The 19657-nt window shown below is 26.1% G+C and overlaps 1 protein-coding gene across 2 annotated transcripts in view; it reads right to left on the minus strand.

Annotated features, from left to right (window-relative positions):
- Window positions 1-19657, minus strand: part of LOC145831781 (uncharacterized) — a 49593-nt gene that overhangs the window by 15892 nt on the left and 14044 nt on the right. For both annotated transcript variants that reach the window (XM_082939128.1, XM_082939121.1), the window contains exons 7-9: window positions 17687-17825; window positions 10316-10541; window positions 920-1039 (exon numbers count right to left, since the gene is read on the minus strand). In XM_082939128.1, coding sequence (XP_082795254.1) covers window positions 920-1039; window positions 10316-10541; window positions 17687-17825 — 485 coding nt within the window. The remainder of the gene's footprint in view (window positions 1-919; window positions 1040-10315; window positions 10542-17686; window positions 17826-19657) is intronic.

The following is a 19657-nucleotide window of genomic DNA, read 5'->3' on the forward strand; positions in this document are numbered from 1 at the left end:
CAATCTGCTTCCTAATTGCAACTAACTCTAATTTTATTTATTTAGATTTAACCATTATAAATATTCGAAAAATAAGGTATACAAATTACTTAGTTCCTGTGGCTTTTATTACCTTTACTGTTGTTCAATTTATTGATTCAACGATTAGTGTTTGTTGTTTTAATTTTTACTCTAAATAGAATACATATCTTTTAAACTAGAGCGCTTTACTGCTTTATCCAAACATAAAGAACAAATTTTCTAACTTTGTAGTATAAACTAAATAGCTAGTCTTAATGTTCATACTTATTGTGACATAATTATAAGATATATGTTTTTCAATGATTACCAACCAGTAAATTATATGAATTAGTTCTTCCTTCCATTTCATGTAAGTAGTTTATATTATGATTTGCTATTTTATTGTGTATTTCAGTTTACTTTGTATAATTTAGACTTAACAATTACAAATATTTTATAGTTTTATACCAGTCGGATTTAACATTAAGTATTTCATCTATTATTAACGATTAACCTCTAAAATTCTATTGCAACTATTTTTATTTTAATGAACACATGCATACACCTACTTTAGCTTCTATTCTTTCCCTACAGTGTTTATTTTTTTACAGAGCTCAGTTGAAGTGTGTTAATCCGTTAACACACAGAAACATATGTTAGTGTAATAAAAGAAGGATACTGTATTATTTGCTATTATTATATATTCCAGCGAATTTGTTTCACTAGGATCTTTTTTTAACAAACATTTAAATTTATATTTTGAAAAAGATAATAAATAGTTATTTTACATTTGACCATAAAAGTGAATTTGAAAATATTTGTCAAGTACAAATTTAAAGCTATATTTATTGAAAATAGTTTGAAACTACTGTAGATGATTTAAAATTTGAATTTATAGATACGAACAGTTTTAGCTTACGTAAAGTTTGGGTGTCTTTCAACCGCAGCTATTCTTCGGTATACTTGAACATTTGTAATATTAGTAACTCCCAAAAAAACGTAATTACTCAGTTTTCCATCAAATGAACCATCTCTCGGACTAAAAGATATATATAAAACTATTTCGTAAGCTCGATAAACTTCTGTATTTATTAATCAACAATTTTGTCATATGTCTAACCAACCAATTAATTAAATAAACATATTTATAAACCATAACTATGCATGTTAGCAATTAACTACAAGTTTAAATAAATATTTTCATCAACTTCAACAAGAAACTCACCACTATATTTAAAAAAACACAAAAGTTATAGTAAAGACAACAATTACTACAACAAGTTAACAATTAATACAACTTTTTTTTTTAATTAAATACTATGAATAATATCATAACTATTATTTAGTATAACAAATGGGTTTTTCAAAAGTACTTAATGTTAATGTTTATCATTTGTCAGGAACAATTTGATAATTTTATTTGCGTTTGTATACTTTTATTAATAAAAATTCAATGCTATGTGTTTTGCGAAACTTCATAAAGTATTTGTTATATAAAATTTTATCAAATCTTGGAATAAAATTAGAAATGAAAACAAGTATTTCTAATTTCAATTAAATGGTACAATACTATTGTTTATTGAGCGAAAAAAAAGCGCTCAAAATATTTGCTCTTAAAACTTGGTGCACGAATAAACCTTACGGTTATCAAATACTTTAAAGTCATCCAATACAAACACTTATACAAAAAAGTTTGTAATAAAAATATATTTTTTAAAGTCTGAATCACTGATATAGTTTGTTTAATATTTAATTTTAAAAGAAGCTTTTATTATTACTAAGCTTTGATGTTATTGCATCAGTTATAGAAACAAGGATTCGAAAAAAAATGTACTTCATTCAAACTTATTAATTGCATATTTTGATTATTTAAAGCAAATTTATATTTATTTAACATTTTTAGCGTGAGCACATATGCTTACTAAAAGTGTTTCTAAAAAATGCTCTTAATAAATAGTAATAAATTTATTTTTGGTTAACACAATAAATTCACTTTAAATTTTGAAATTTTATTGTCAAAACAACGCTTCACCCGTTTGTAATAACTCAAACAAGATTCTAGACTGAATTAAAAAATCTGTCAAATATTTTATGTAAACATTAGGCTAAACTTGAAATAAAACTGGCGATTGAGTGTAAAAACAAACAAAGGAGAATTTATAATTCAAAACTATCAGTTTATCAAAATCATAATATAAACAGGTGAAATCATGCTTTGGTTAAATAACTATAAGCTACTTTTAATATCACAAAGTTAAAACAAATAAATATACTTACAATTAGTTGGCTTGTAAAATTTGTAGACAAACAAAACTCTGTAACTATTACACTGAAATAGCTTACACTGCTACAATTCTTAAAAAATCTATCATATTATTACGTAATTGCAAGTGGTATTGTAAATTTGTAGTTTCTTTAACCGGTTTTAATATTTAGTAATTTAATTAGAAATATAAATGTATTTATAGCTTTTAAGCTTTGAAATAAAGTCTTTTGAATGAACACACGAACATATTAGCTCATTGGTTTTATTTAATGAAGTTCCCCCATCAGCGTTCGCTATTTCCATCTTATCATAGGTACAGGTCATGCAGATTCTTTGCGGATTCCTTATCTATCTGATACAGTGTTAAGTTTTCGAGCTAATGCTGTAATCAGTATTATTGTTTTTTAATATCAAATGTATTTAGATAGTTCGGTGCCGTTTTCTTGTGAACTTTTAAATCTCTAATGTATCCATACCACCTTGTTTTAAAATACCCCTAGTGCTGCCGATGTATTGTTTTATTTCTTTTTTTTAGTCACTGTAGCTTTATAAATTATGTTCTTTGTGAGACATTTGTCTTTAAATGAACATTAGGTTTGCAATTGCAAATTGACTCTTTTGTTACTTGTATCTTAATTTTTTATCTTACTATTACAAAAAATAAATTAACGATGGTTTAAAAATCTACCAGTTTATTGCACGTTTTCTTCAAATTAATTTCGGACAACCGTCCTTCATCAGTGAAAATTTAAAACTAGTAGAACTAAACACATTCATGCAACAAAAAAATAAAAGTTAAAATATATATTATGACGTAGTAGTTCAAAACTGTGTATAAAACTAAAATTTTAAAAGCTAGGCGATTTTTACATTGTAATAGTATTTTTGTAAGTAAAAGTAAATCCAAATGAAATGAATATAAAAACAAACACTTTACCAATATAAACTTTAAACTAAATTAAAACTATCTTAGTAAGGAACTGTTTGATGTTAGTTATTGTTAATAAATAGTTACTGCTATCGGCGAAATACAAATAAGAATAAAAACTTTTCCCAAACAATACTTAAAGTAATTATAAAAACTTTTATTAATAACAAGCTGTATCTTACAAACTTTTTATCTTAAAAGAAATAGTTTAATCCCTGAATAAAAATAACTATTTTGAAACGAAACTTAAATCTAAATAAGATAATAATACAAAAATTATATAAAGAATTAAATTAACTTGTTTCAGCAGCAAATTATTTTTTCTAATATATTGTTTTTTAAGGTAAACATTTTATCAAATAAACAAACGGTTAAAAACTATTGTGAAACAAAAAAATATTCTTTGTGAAACTATCTTATTAAAAACCGATTACTGTAAAATTATTGATTTTATAAGTTTTCTATTATCTATAAAAAGGCAGTATTGTTTTGTTTATGTTTATACTTGCTTGTAATAAATTAACCCATTTACTCTCTAAATAATCTAAGTTCGTATGGTTGCTTGTTGAGTCTGTAAAAGTGATTGAATATGCTTCTTCAAAGGTTTTGTTCGATGTTGGATGCTTGTTGGCGTAGTGAAGTTTGAGTGCAGCTCGATCATTTGTCTCGCTGGTGGTCATGTTCTTCCAGTTATGTCTGTGAGAGCACCATCTTTGGGAAAAAGACGTAATTGTCTGTCCCCACATAGTGTTCACCACAGATATTGCACTTTGCCGCATAAATCCCAAAATTTTTGCAATTCAAATTCTTTTTTAATTCAATTGTTTTACCACTTTTTGATTTTATTAAGTTAGTTTTTTTCACCATTCCGCCTACTCCCCCTCGGTTGCACAATAAGCATTTTCCACAAGGGTGAGATCCACCAATTGCTACACTATTTTCATAGGCTTGGATCTTATAGTTTGTTAATAGTGCCGCAATTGTTTGTGGACGTTTATATGCCACTAAAACATTCGGGTTTAGTTCTCTTTCTTTCTTAGTGAGTTTTAATAGTTTTGGAAAGTTTGTCGTCCAAACACTTATATTATCGTTAATTTCTCTTGCCTTCTTCATTGGAGGTCCAAACCGATCTTTCCATTCTACTGTGATATTAATCATATCCTCAACTAAAGCCTTACAGAAGCAAGATTTTAAACATTTATCTTTTAAAGACTTTATTGCTTCTAAGTAATCATTGTCACGTTCGCACAATCTTCTTAGTCTTATTGACTCACCGAATATAATTGATTTGTAAATGGAGCGTGGATGGTGTGATTTTCCATTTACAAATACACGATTTTTTGCTGTTGGTTTTATGTAGTTTTTTACATAAAACCCGCTTATTTCTGTCTTGTCAATGACATGATTAATATCCAAAAACTCAAGTTCGTCACCATCATTTTTTGTAGATATTTGTCTGAAAACTAGCTTAAGATTGTGTTCTTCAAACGCACATTTCAATTGTCTTTTAACATTATCTGTAACATCTAATGTCTCAGACAAAAAGACAATATCATCAATGTAGCGTTTGAAGAGTTTTGTAGTTTTAATTGTAGTTGCAATAGGCATTATAACGTGGTGCAGTGCAATATTTGCAATTGACACTGAGTTGTTGTCACCAGTTATAATTCCTTTGGATTGTTTGTAGAAGGAATTGCCGTTTTTTACTACAATATTTTCAAGACAGAAAATTGTGAGGTCGATCAGGATTTTTCTGATTTCTTTGGTGTAATTTGTGCATTTTTGGAGAGCATTTGAAATACTTGCTTTAATTAGTTCTCGACACAAGTTAGGGTACAAACCTTGCACGTCTGCAGCTACTAAGTAAAGAGTTTCATCTTTATTTTTTTTGTTGCTTAAATTATTTTTCCAGTTAGCTAATTCTTCTAAATATGTTTTACTATCCTTGCAATATTCATTAACATTATATTGACAAAATTTTTTTGAAATCGGTTTAAAAATTAATTCTAAAAAGGTGGTTACTTTTGTAGTGGTTATTTTACCTGCAGACTGTACTAGACGTACGGGTATGTCAAGAACTCTTGTTTTGCTTATTTTAGAACTTTCAAGTTTATGAGTTTTAAATAATGGGTAGGCGTAGGCTGGGTCATTACATTGAAAATTTTTTGCTAGTGTACCTTTGATTTTAGTGTAGATTCCGTTCTTAAATGTTACTCCGACTGTGTGTTTTAGGATATTTTCATCTATGCAATTGAGTTTGTGTAAATTAATCATAAAATCTTTAACTTTATTACGTATATTTTCAAAATGTTTTTCAATGTTATTTGAGAAATTTACCCTTGTGGAAAATGCTTATTGTGCAACCGAGGGGGAGTAGGCGGAATGGTGAAAAAAACTAACTTAATAAAATCAAAAAGTGGTAAAACAATTGAATTAAAAAAGAATTTGAATTGCAAAAATTTTGGGATTTATGCGGCAAAGTGCAATATCTGTGGTGAACACTATGTGGGGACAGACAATTACGTCTTTTTCCCAAAGATGGTGCTCTCACAGACATAACTGGAAGAACATGACCACCAGCGAGACAAATGATCGAGCTGCACTCAAACTTCACTACGCCAACAAGCATCCAACATCGAACAAAACCTTTGAAGAAGCATATTCAATCACTTTTACAGACTCAACAAGCAACCATACGAACTTAGATTATTTAGAGAGTAAATGGGTTAATTTATTACAAGCAAGTATAAACATAAACAAAACAATACTGCCTTTTTATAGATAATAGAAAACTTATAAAATCAATAATTTTACAGTAATCGGTTTTTAATAAGATAGTTTCACAAAGAATATTTTTTTGTTTCACAATAGTTTTTAACCGTTTGTTTATTTGATAAAATGTTTACCTTAAAAAACAATATATTAGAAAAAATAATTTGCTGCTGAAACAAGTTAATTTAATTCTTTATATAATTTTTGTATTATTATCTTATTTAGATTTAAGTTTCGTTTCAAAATAGTTATTTTTATTCAGGGATTAAACTATTTCTTTTAAGATAAAAAGTTTGTAAGATACAGCTTGTTATTAATAAAAGTTTTTATAATTACTTTAAGTATTGTTTGGGAAAAGTTTTTATTCTTATTTGTATTTCGCCGATAGCAGTAACTATTTATTAACAATAACTAACATCATGTTACTTACTAAGATAGTTTTAATTTAGTTTAAAGTTTATATTGGTAAAGTGTTTGTTTTTATATTCATTTCATTTGGATTTACTTTTACTTACAAAAATACTATTACAATGTAAAAATCGCCTAGCTTTTAAAATTTTAGTTTTATACACAGTTTTGAACTACTACGTCATAATATATATTTTAACTTTTATTTTTTTGTTGCATGAATGTGTTTAGTTCTACTAGTTTTAAATTTTCACTGATGAAGGACGGTTGTCCGAAATTAATTTGAAGAAAACGTGCAATAAACTGGTAGATTTTTAAACCATCGTTAATTTATTTTTTGTATTTACTGATGCAGGGGAAAAAAATCACCAATAAAAACAATTGACTTGTGTCCTGGACCGATTTGCGAATTATTTATAAATCTTTATCTTACTATTAAAAGTTCTTTTGTTGTGCCTTTGTATTGACACTTTTTTATTACTCATGCAGCTATACGATAACTTGCAATTGTTGTTATTTACTAAATTGTTTAGAATGCTGATTTCTTTAAAATAAGTATTTATTAGTTTTAAAAAGATTATTCCAACATTTGTCTTTAATGGCTAATTCTAACTAAAAATGGCGGATTTAAATAAATTACTTTTCTTGGTCTGTTTCTTTTCTTTTTTAGTTTATTATCAACTTCCGTATAAATTAGTTTGTGTTCAAAACTTTGTTCGTCTAACGCGTTTTGGTATAAGCATACTTTGTCTTCATTTTTTTTTGTTTTTAGATAATTTAATTAATCTATTTTCTACGTAGATTTAAAAAAAATAGTTTTAGGTTGGTTGGATTTGTTGTTAATGTACCTGGTGTCTGAGTTTTCTTTTTTATAGGGTTTGAATTCATTTTTTGCAAGGTCTAAAGTTACATCTATAAAATTTCATATAGTCGCATTAGTATCTTTTGTTATTTAAAACCAATGACTTTGAATATTTTATAGATTTTTGTTTCCAAAATCTTGGTTGCTTTTTCATTCAGTAACTGCAAGACCGTCGTCTTTGTACAAGCCTATTTTGTAGATATCATAAACAGATTCAAGCTTGCTAAATGCGTATAGTCCGATTAGTTTGCGTAATTCGGCACCAAAGAAAGAGCCCATGGGTACATCGAATAGGTTGTCGTTGTCTTGTTTGATAAATTATTTTTTTATTTAAAGTTAAAATTGTTTTACATATATGTTTAATTAGTTATATGTATCTCTTTTCTATTTTTGTTTAATTTTTTGAAAGTTTATAGAGCATACCAAACAGTTTTCAGGTATACTGGTATAAAAATTTACAATTTTAAAAATTATAAACTATTTTATTGTTTTATTTTGGACTTTATTGAACCATTTGATTACTTCAAACGAGTTTTTTTACTGGACCAATCTTGACGCGTATCTTACCTTTGTCACAGCTGTTTTTAAGATATCGTTACTTATTCTTCCAAGTTCGTTTTTATCTGGGTTTATGAATCTGCATTCAATATTGAAAGAGGATTGCTTTTTTTGACCCTTAACTGTTATAAAGGCGCGCAAAGTTAAGACTTTTTTTTGTATTTTCTGTCAGTTATTGTTTCTCGAGACTCAGAATTTATTTGTTCGATTAGGTTTATGTATGAGATTTTGTAAGTTTTATTTACGTTGGTGGTTAAGTATCAATATCAAAGTTCTCAACCTCGGATGCTTTTATAAACGTAAAGATACCGATATAAACTTTCCAAAAATTAAACAAAAATAGAAAACAAAGACATAAGGTTAACTAAACATGTATGTAAAACTGTTTTAACTTTTAATAAAAAAAAAATTACCAAATAAGACAATGGCAACCTATGTACCCATGGGCTCTTTCTTTGGTGACAATTGTGCAATCTAATCGGACTATACACACTCAGCATGCTTGAATCTGTTTATGATATCTATAAAATAGGCTTGTATAAAGACGACGGTCTTGCCGTTACTAAATGAAAAAACAACAAAGATTTATGAAACAAAAACTAAAAAATATTCAAAGTCATTGATTTTAACTAACCAATGATCTATTTATGATATCTGTTTATGATAATCTGTTTATGATATCTAAGAGGTAGGCTTGTATAAAGACAGCATTAGCTCGAAAACTTTACACCGCATCAGAGAGATAAGGAATCCGCAAAAAATCCGCATGACCTATACCTATGAGAAGATGGAAATAGCGAACGCTGACGGGGGAACTTCATTAAAAAAAACCAACGAGCTAATTTGTTCGTGTGTTCATTCAAAAATTTTTATTTCAAAGCTTAAAAATTATAAATACATTTCTATATTTACTTTAATTATTAAATATTAAAACCGATAAAAGGAACTATTAACTTACAATACCATAAGATTTATCAAGCAAAACTTACAATTACGTAACGACATGATAGTTTTCTTTTTAAGAGTTGTAGCAGTGTAAGTTAATTTAGAGTAAAAGTTACAAAGTTTTGTTTGTCTACAAATTTTACAAGCCAACTAATTGTAAATATGTTTATTTGTTTTAAATTTGTAATACTTTTAAGTAGCTTAAAGTTTTTTAATATTAGCATGATTTCACCTGTTAATATTATGGTTTTGATAAAGTGATATTTTTAAATTGAAAGTTTTATTTTGTTTGTTTTTTACACTCAATCGCCAGTTTTATTTTAAGTTGAGCCTAATGTCTTCTTTCATGTTTATATAATATGATTTGCAGATTTTATTATTCAATCTAGAATCTTGTTTGAGTTATTACAAACGGGTGAAACATTGTCTCGATAGTAAAGTTTAAAAATTTGAATTAATTATTTTACTTATTATTAAGTCGAGAAAATTTATTTCAATCACTAATGTAAAAAGTATACAACATGAAAAATTGATTAAGTTACATGGGTAATCAGACCACAAGCTCTCGGTAGACTGAGTTTAATTTTTATTGAAACTTTTTATTAAGTCAAAATGAAAAATATAAAATTATCTTTTTGAAATAAAACTTATATTTCTATTGACCAAAAACTTGTTTAAATTTAATTTAAACTCAGGAGAAAAATATGCATATTTTATCAAAGCTCAAGTATCATGAATCTAAATTGACATGTATTTTTAAATTATGTAAAGAAATTAGAAAAATTGCTTTTATGATACGAAAGCGCCAAACTTAAATATTTTAGAACCAAAAATTTTCAAAGTGTTTGTTCTAAATATATATTCTTTTTACTAAAAAATGTCTTTTTAAATATTTAGTACAAGAAAAATGTTTTGTTATAGTTAGCTCGTGGTTAAGAAATCCATTAATTTTATACGGTATATTGGTAACTACGAAAGTACAGTTTTAAAGTTTGGATGTGTGATACATTGATAAACGAAACTTAAAAACTAGAAAATAAATATCATTATTTAACATCCTTATTTAGATTTTGAAAACTAATATAAAAATAGTTGTAGTGAATTTATATAAACAGTGGGAACTTTCTATTATTCTTAAAATTTTACTTTGTAAAAATGTTTATTTGATTACAGTTAATTTTATAAATTTAACTTAAATATTGAAAGACAAAAACTATAAATAATGAAAAAGTAAAGTCAGTTGTAAATTAGTTTTAGTAAGTTTTCTAGAATTTGTTTAAACTATTAAAATTATACAATACTAACAACATATAGACATTAAAAATAAAATTTAATTATTCTTATTTTTATTAATAGAAAAATTTATTGTAAACAAATAAAACTGTATATTTACTTAAAAAAAGTAAATACTTTTAAATTAAAATACGTTAATATTTTTTAAACAAAAATTTTGTAGGAAGTTTAGTAACTAAGTTATAAAATAACTTCAATTTATTATAAATACAAATGAATAATCCTATAACTTTTTGAGGTAAAAAAATGTTTATTATACAGTTTTTATTTTTTATAAACTAACTTAAGACAATGAGCAGCAGTAATGACATGGTAAGGGCTTATCAATGTTCCGCCGCATAACTGTGTGTTATAGTAAATTAAAGCTTGCCATGGGACTTGTTGAGGGTTTCCTCTGTAAATCTTTGGTGAAGTGTTTCCAAAAGGCAAAAAGTCGCGGGAACTTTTGATTTTTACATACTTGCTGCAACCACATTGTGATGTAATATCAGGGTACAAACTATTGATAGCTGTTATAAGATAAATCTTAAATCATAATTGTATATGCTTTGTTTAATACTTATTAAACATTCAAAATAAACTATATTTATCAAATTCTTTCAGGACTTTTTAATGCAAACTCATTTTCGGCCAAAGACCTCGTCAGTGCTTATATAAAAAATTTTTTACAAATAGAATCTATATTTCTATCATATAAGCACTGACGAGGTCTTTGACCGAAACTGAGTTTGCATTAAAAATTCTTGAAATAATTTAATAAATTTAATTTCTTCTCTAGAAGTTGAAATCTTTAAAAAATTCTAAAAAAATCTAAACATATAATAAACTATACTTAGGTAAAGAAGTAAATTTTCACGATATAAACTTATAATGAAATTTAATAGCAGTTTAATGGAATTTTTTAAAATTTATCAACAAACTTGCTCTGGAGATCTACCTGCTGTAAATAAAAAAACACTTATTTTTAAGTTGTTAATATAGCAAGCCATTTACAACTTTTAAATATATATTTTTTTTCATTTAATAATATTCAAAAATACAAGTACGTAAAGCATTTTAAGCTGTAATTAGGTAGACCAGTGTCTAAGAAGCTCTTCAATGGCTTTTCACAGTAGATCAGTGGTTCCTAACCTTTTTGATGCCCCGCACCCCTAAAGTCTCTTAATTTGATCACGCACCCCTAATGCTATATGCTAAAATTTTTTATTAACAATTTGATTATAAAGTCATTGATTTCATTAACTAATAATTTGTATTTTAATTTTGAAAATAAATCTTCTTTTATCGAACCATCATGCACATATCTCACTAGTACAATCAATTGACTGCAATTTTCAACAACGATTGATTCGTCCAACTGGAGAGAGATTTTTAAAGAATTAGCTTTGATTTCAGCAATGGCTTGATCCAAAACATCCGAACTTAAATCTTTAATTCGACTTTGAATAATATTATTAGATAGCGGCACTAACTCAAGATATTTTGAAGCTTCTTTTCCCAGAACATTTTCTGTTATTTGTAACACACATGGCTTTATCAACTCTTCAGCAATTGTATGAGACTTTTTGGATTTAGCTATGTTATACGCAACATGGTAAGAAGCCAATAAAAGAGGTTTGCCAGCAGATACAAAACCAAACTTTGGAAGTTTCCTTGTGATTCATAGCGGATCCTTTTAGATTTCAATGACTCAAAATCATGATCTGAAATATCCGCCCCACCATGTCGTTTGTTAAAATGTTTTTGCAACTTAGATAGCTTCAAATTTGAGCTCGAAAATACAGTGTTACATAACATGCATTGCGGTTTTTGCAGGCCTTCAACTGTTTCAGTGCAAGTAAAACCAAACTGAACATAACTATCATTCCTATATCTTATCTTTAACATGATTGAGTACTAATTAAATAAACTGTATTCTAAGAAAAATAAAAAAACAATAAATTACTATTACATTTTTTTTCATAAAATTTATACAAAATCAGTGCTTCAGTCATTTAGTTTTTTAAGGTTTGAAAAAATATTAGAAGTGAGAAAAAAGCACTAGAAAAGTAATAAATATTAACCCTAAACTTAAAACTAAACTTTTTATACATTTTGTTATGAATAAAGGTACTTAAAAAATAAAGATCAGCTGTTTTAAGTTAAGCTTATGTAATGTTTTATTTTCAAAACTATCAGCAACTAGGAGGTTTTAAAATAATAAAGGTTTGAGTTAATATTTTTAAAATTTAAAAGATATTTAGTTTTAAATTGTAAAAAGATGTGTATAAAAGCAAATACAAAAAAGTTCGTATGCTTATAACATAAAAAGAAAAAAGTAAATTAAAAAAGGTAAACGGTTTAAGTTCAACAAAGGGATGAATAGAAATAATGTTGATGCATTGAATACTTTTGCTGATCTATAAAAATTGGTTTCATTAAGGCTAAAAACAAGTTTTCTTAAATGGTATAAAATACAGTAATTGCTGTGAACTTTACAATATACTGATGTTAAATCTTCAAGCATCACTTTCTGCACAACTAAGCTTGATAAAAGATTACATTATAAATGTAATAGACTTAACAGAACCTGTTCTTAAAAGCTAATAAAAAACCTGCTGAAGATAGTAATTTTTATCTAAGTATTTCAATTAAAATAGATGCTAGCTCATAAACTGTTTTAAACAATTAATGGCAAGTTAAGAAAATAAAATATTTAAAGAATAGATGATTAAAATTCACAGGTGTAAAATTCTAAAAAAGCTTTACTGAAATGTTAATTCTAAACTAACAGCTATTAAATGAAATTAGTAAAATGAATTTACTTCTAGAAAAGCGCTCTAGCTCTATGACGTATTAATAAAATTAATTTATTCAGAAAATTAGCGCTGACTTCTTTTTATGGCAAAATATACTTTTTAACTTTATCAACTTTATCAGAGAGTGAAAATCTCCTTATTTATCATACAAAAATGAAAAGCCATTTCGTCACCTCCTGGAATGCTGCCTCGCACCCCTGGTTGGGAACCCCTGCAGTAGATCATAAAAGAATAAAATCAGTGCACACCATACCAGTTTATTTTAAATGATGTGCACAAAAATGAGCTATTAGGAATACAAAATTTTGCTCATAACAAAAATATTTAAAGAATTTTTAGATTCTAAAACACTTAAACGGTATTTGTTACGTCCTTAGGTTAAAATTGTAAATTTGTTATCATTAAAATGTTTTGAGCAGTCCAGGTAGTTAAGTAAGTGATCTCCAATTTCCGAAGGACTTATGGTCGGTTTATTACCTCTATTGACCATCCAGTTTCTGAGGGATTTCGAAACAAGGAGGTCTTTTCTCAAATTGAATCTCTGAGAATTTCTACCAATTTAGACACTGTCACTGTGACTTTTAAATTGATATATAACATTGTTCTATTCAGGATCGGAAGTAACATCTTTAAACACTTCATTTAGAGGTTTTCTAGTGAAGTGATTAATTTGAAGATTAAATTTTCCAAATGTACTATAGATTGTGTGTTTTAATTAATTTTCCAAGAACTTAGCTTCATTATCTATATAGGGAAGTCATTACCTAAATAGGGAAGTTATTCTGTCTTACTTCACAATTGTAAATCTTATTACATGCTTAGTTTTTCGAGTGTATCAAACATGTTCAAAAGTCAAGTTAAATGAATAAATTGTTAATATTCTTAGTATATTTAGATCACTAGGTTACCAAACGTATATTATCAAGCAAACGATTGACAAGACCATCACAAAACTTACTAGTGTTACAAAACAAGGCCCAAAAAGTGCCCAGTGTATTTAAGACTTCCCTATTTAATTAATGAAGCTAAGTTCCTAGAAAATTAGTTAAAACACACAATCAATAGTACATTTGGATAATTTATTTTTTTAATTAGTCACTTCAATAAAAAACCTCTAAATGAAATATTTAAATATGTTACTTCCGATCCTGAATAGAATAATGTTATATACTAACTTAGGTGTCACTGTGACAGTGTCTACATTGGAAGAATTTCTCAGAGATTCCATCTGAGAAAGAATCATCATGTTTCGAAATCCCTCAGAAACTGGATGGCCAATAGAGGTTATAAATCGACCAAAAGTCCTTCGGAAATTGGAGATCACTTACTTAACTACCCGGAATGTTCCAAACATTAAATTGACAACAAATTTACAATTTTAACTTAAGGAGGTAGCATATACCGTTTAAGTGTTAAAGAATCTCTTTATATAAAAACCTATAACCTTAGGCTTTGTAAACAAAAGTTAGTTTACATTACTAACTTGTACAAATTGTTATAATTTTGCATTTCTAAATTAAATTTTCTTTTAATAGTTTTATTTAGTTTACTTTAAATACTGTTTTTTAATTGCGTAAGTATATTTTAGTTTAATTGTTCTGAAACTTTATTTCTTTAGTACTATAGTTTTATTCCTTTTGAATAAGTACATTAACTAAATTCTGATAACTATAATTTAGTTCAAACGTTTTCATAGCTTTATTAATAATGTTATTGACATTTATATAGTTTTTAAACATGTATGTATATACTTTATTGCAGGGACGTAGCTTGGTAGGTTTCTGCAAATCTACAGAAATGTATACTTATGTGCAAAAAAACTTGCTTTAACTTCAGCTTGAAAAGACTCTGCTGTCTTAGCTTTTAGTATTCATTTATGCTTAATTTTGCTCTCCTGAGAGATAATTTTGACATATATGTATTACATATATTTATTTTGTCAAAAAGCTGCAATGCAAAATTGATTGTAAAGGAAGCTGTAGCTTCAAAAATAAAAATCATACAATTTTATGTTACAAAAATTTGCATAACTTGTTTGTTACTATTGACTACGTTCAATGTTTGATTTTCAAAACAGTATAAGTGTTTTTGAGTTAAATGGTGATTTATTATACTTGTTTTAAATGAAGGATAGGACTTTTTAATTTTTTATGGGTAGTTTTAAGTATTGGGTAATTTTAATTGCCTCAATTTTGCAAAAAAAAAGTACCCAATATTTTGATGATGTCATTAACTTTACTTTGGGTAGTTATTAAGGTTAAACTTTGTAAAAAAAAATAAATTTGCTGTCTAGGCCTATGATAAATTCACTTTGTTTATTTTTCTAAGTATAAAAGTAATTGAATCTGAATTAAAACAATACTAAACATTTCACTATGTTAACAAAATTACGGAAATATAATTTTCAACCTTGATATTTTTTGTGTAAGTTACAATTTTAAATTCAACCACAAATTAAGCTGATGACTTTTAAAGTTTTTATTTTATAGTTTATTGATGACTTTAAATTATCATATGTTATAAAAATTTTATTATTTTACACGTAGAAGTAGTTTAAAAAATACAGATTTTTTGATGATTTTTTTTAAACACTATATTTTTTCAAAAAATTTTTAATTTCAAAAGTTCATGGTTTTTTAGGGTTTTGTTTAAACTGTTAAGTTCCTGAATTCCAGGTGTTTTGGCAACGCTGCTCAAATTTTAAGGAAGTATTCCTTTCAATATTTAAAAAATAGTAAAAGATGATAATTAAAACCAAATGTACTCTCCTATATTAATGTTTTATATCAAAAATTTGTTTTGGTATAAGAAATCTGTATAAAGATACTTGTAGTTTAGATTAAATTTCATAAAGTGACATCAACTTGTATTAAAAGTGATCTACACCCTCCCTATACTCAAGGTGACTCCTAAAGTTTTTTTGAAACTTCTTTCAATTTTTCAAAATTTAATATATTTTTTTAAATTCAAGTCTTATTTACTTTTCTAGACAAAATAAGTGATCAGAATTTCAAGTCATTCTAGGATTTTATATAACATTCCAAGATTCCCATAAGCATTTAGGTTTGATGGCCACCCTGTTAACTTTATTTCAAACTATAAAAAGGTAGCTTTTATTGAAGTACATAACTCATGTATAATTAGTTCAAAATTTTTTATGAATTAAATTGATCAATAAACTATAAAAAAAAAATTAAAATTTTTTTTTTTTTTAATTTGTGTTTGAATTTAAAATTGTAAATTTATGTTAACAAAAAATATTTCTATAATTTTGTTAACATGGGGAAATGTTTAGTATTATTCTATTGTTTTATTTCAGATATGATTATTTTCATATTTTAGAAAATTATAAAAGTAAATTTGTCATAGGCTTAGACAGCAGTTTTTTTTTTTACAAGTTTAAGCTTCAAAACTACCCATAGTAAAGTTAATGACGTCATCAAAATATTTGGTACTTTTTTTTTTGCAAATTTGCTGTAATTGAAAGAACCCAATATTTAAAACTACCTATAAAAATTCCTACCGTTTAATGAATGTTTTCTTGATTTACACAAGTGGCAAGACATAAAGAGTCATAGGGAGTGTGGAGCTAATTAAATTGCCTTGTATACAGTTATCACTCGTACCTCAACATTCCATTTTTGATGTATTAACATAAATGAATTTTTTCAGATTAAATTCAATAACATTAGAGGTAGTTTAAATTGCTTTGTTTCCGCTAGGACTTTATCACGAGTTATTTCAGATGTTTTAATTTTTGCAGATTCGTAAATTTTTTGAGCTAGCTACGTCCCTGCTTTATTGTAATATCCTTTTACCATCTTAAGTTTTCTATTTACTTACTTATGCTTAAAAAGTCTTGTTTATTAATTTTAACCAAATTCTTATTTAAACAGTATTCATTTCACTTTTTTTATTTAAACTCATTAAGACGTATCCATTATCTCGCTTTAATACATGTAAGTATTATATTCTATAGCTTAGTTAAACGCAATAGTAGTTGAAAAGTGTGTTTTTAAAAATTTTTTACTTAATAAAAGTGCAATTTATTTGTCGATATTAAAATATAAATAAATAATTGTTTTGTATACAAAGTTTGTAATGACAGCAGATGCTCTCCACTCACCATAGGTGCCAACCTGAAAGCTACTATAGACAAAATCAATTTTTATAACTTAGAAACTTGTTTCTACACCACACCCGTCCTCAAAACATTTTTTTTTTCATGTAGCTCAATATAGCAAGCTTTGTTTAACTTGTTTTGAGATGGATAAAGCATTGGACTAATTTTTATCCATTTCTTTTTTTTCCTATAATATTTAAAGAAAAAAAAAACATTTATTTTGCCTTATTTTATAAATATAATGTTGGTGAATTAAGTTTCTTATTTTTTTCGTTTAGTTAACTAAAAATTAATAACTGGTGTTAGTTATAGGTATTAATATGTTAATCACCATGTTAAGTTTCAAAAGTAATACTTCTTTAACTTAGAAAAAAGAGTCGAAAGTAAAAAATAAATCAACAAGGTTGAATATAGGGAGTGTCGCTTTTTTTGGAACCAAATAGAAATACAGAAAACATAAGACTTTTTTAAGTCTAAAATTATCATTTTTTACGTAACAAATAAGTCCTGCTCAACTATTAACTTTTAGTATAGCGGGAAATTGGTTTGTGATCATTTTGTTATAATTAAATTTTTCTGGTTGTTTGGCCCCTTTTCCAGTCCGCTGTGGAAATGCATTTCCATGCTTTTGTTTAGAACTTATACATCAAGAATTTAATAGCTTTAATAATTTAAACTAACTTACTTTTCTATTTTACTTCTGAAATTTATCAAACTAATTAAATAAACTAACTTGAAAATTTGTTTGGTAGAAGTGCTATAGATGGCTTCGTTTTAGAACGATTTAAGTTAGCACTTGAATTTAGAGGACTTTTGTTTTCTGCATCGCTTATGGCTTTGCTTGGCCAATAACAAGCTGGTATATTTCTATTCTATAAATAGTTTTGTTTTTTAAAAATATTGAAAAAAACTCTAGTAAACTGAGAAAATTGTTGTTGAAAACTATTTTTGTGGTTTTATTGAAAAAGTGCAATTGTTGTTTAACATTTTGGTTGAAAATTAGCTCTTTAAAATTTTAAATTCAAGGCTTTTAGGTGGTACATGTTCCTTTGTTTTTGTTTTTAAATCTATAGAAGTAGTCATAAATTTTTTTTTGTAATGTCATTCAAAAACAAGAAAAAAAAAAACCGTGTGCTTAAGTGTATAGAATCGCATATTGGTGATAAACAGAAGAGAATTAATACATCAGCCAGAAATGCTATAAAATATTTTTGATAGCACAACATCTAATTAACAATTTTAATTATGCAAATATATGTAAATTTTAAATGTTTAAAGTTCTGAAACTGTTATTAAATGAACTTGATTTAACTAGCCTCATACAGTTTTAATCGGTTTAAATTCAAACAAATCCAAGTTATGCATAAGTAAATTTTGATTAAACAATTGTATTATTTGTAAAAGCAGTTTTATGCTTTAAATAAATTGTATGTTGTTGATCAGTTATATTGTATTTGTTAGACATAGTTTAAATTTTAAAATATTTTTTTTTCAAATATTTTTTTGTGGAAATTTAGTTTTTTTTTTTTTCAAAATTAACTGTAGAAATATGTCAGAAAAAGTTCTATCTGAGTTGTTTTGGTTTTTGTTTTAAATAAAACAAAAACAGTTAAGGGTCAAACGATTAAGAATTAATTATTATATTTAAAATAAATCTGTTTCATAAATTGACAGTTTTTTTATAAATGAGTAGTATAAAATGAAAGATCTACATTTGTTTATGTTTTATCATAATTAAAAATTTAACAAAAGTAGAACAAATCCTGATTTCAATACGTAGCAAAATTCAAAAAAAAGTTTGCAAAAGAAAATTTTAAATAAAAAACAACTTAATAAGAAAAATCGTTGTATTGACAATAAATAGATTTTTATTATGATAGCTTTTAAAATTGATTTTGTTTAGAAAAAGTTCTTATTTTTCTTTTATTGATAATAGTATCTCTTAGTAAAAATGTTTTAATCAAAAACCATCTTACAGCGAATTCTTTCTTATTAACTTACATTTTTATAATTGTTTAAAATTTCGTTTCGGAAGAGTTTTTTACTTCATTGATATTAATGTTATTTTACGAGCAATATTTTACATAAAATAGGTTTCTACTAAAATAGTTTTTATTAAAAGGTTTGTTTCAGAAAAGGTAAATGATACTGGAAAACCATTTAATTAAAGATTAAAGATATTTTATAAACCACTATATGAGTGAAGCATTGTATCGTTTTTGATAATCTGTTAAACAGGACCTAATATTTTTACTTGTTCACAATTTAGTTATACATATTTTGTGTTACTATGTCAAAGTAAGTTTTGTTTTTCTCTAATTATAGTTGACTTGCAAAATTATGTTTTGTTTTAAAAAATTTAGTTTAAAAAACAACGACTAATACTTTTATGCACTTCAATTCGATTTTAGTAGGAAGTTTTTTTGTATACATTTTTTCAACTACTACAGTATACAACGACAGTTAAAGTATAATAATAATCAATAAAAAACTTTAAATTTTATTAAACAAAACAATCTCGTTTGAAGATACATTAATTGCCACCTTTAAAGTATAAAGTATAATAATACATAACAACATTTTAAAAATTTGAAAGATATTACGTCATAATTATTCAGTATAAGTATTTAGAATCGATGCAGTATAGTTAAGAAGTAGTGATGTACCGGACTCAGTATTCGGGTCCGAGTCCGGCCGGATATTG

The sequence above is a fragment of the Thalia democratica genome, chromosome 1, assembly GCF_965202585.1.
Source record: "Thalia democratica chromosome 1, ktThaDemo2.hap1.1, whole genome shotgun sequence".
In the NCBI taxonomy this organism is placed as follows: Eukaryota; Metazoa; Chordata; class Thaliacea; order Salpida; family Salpidae; genus Thalia; species Thalia democratica.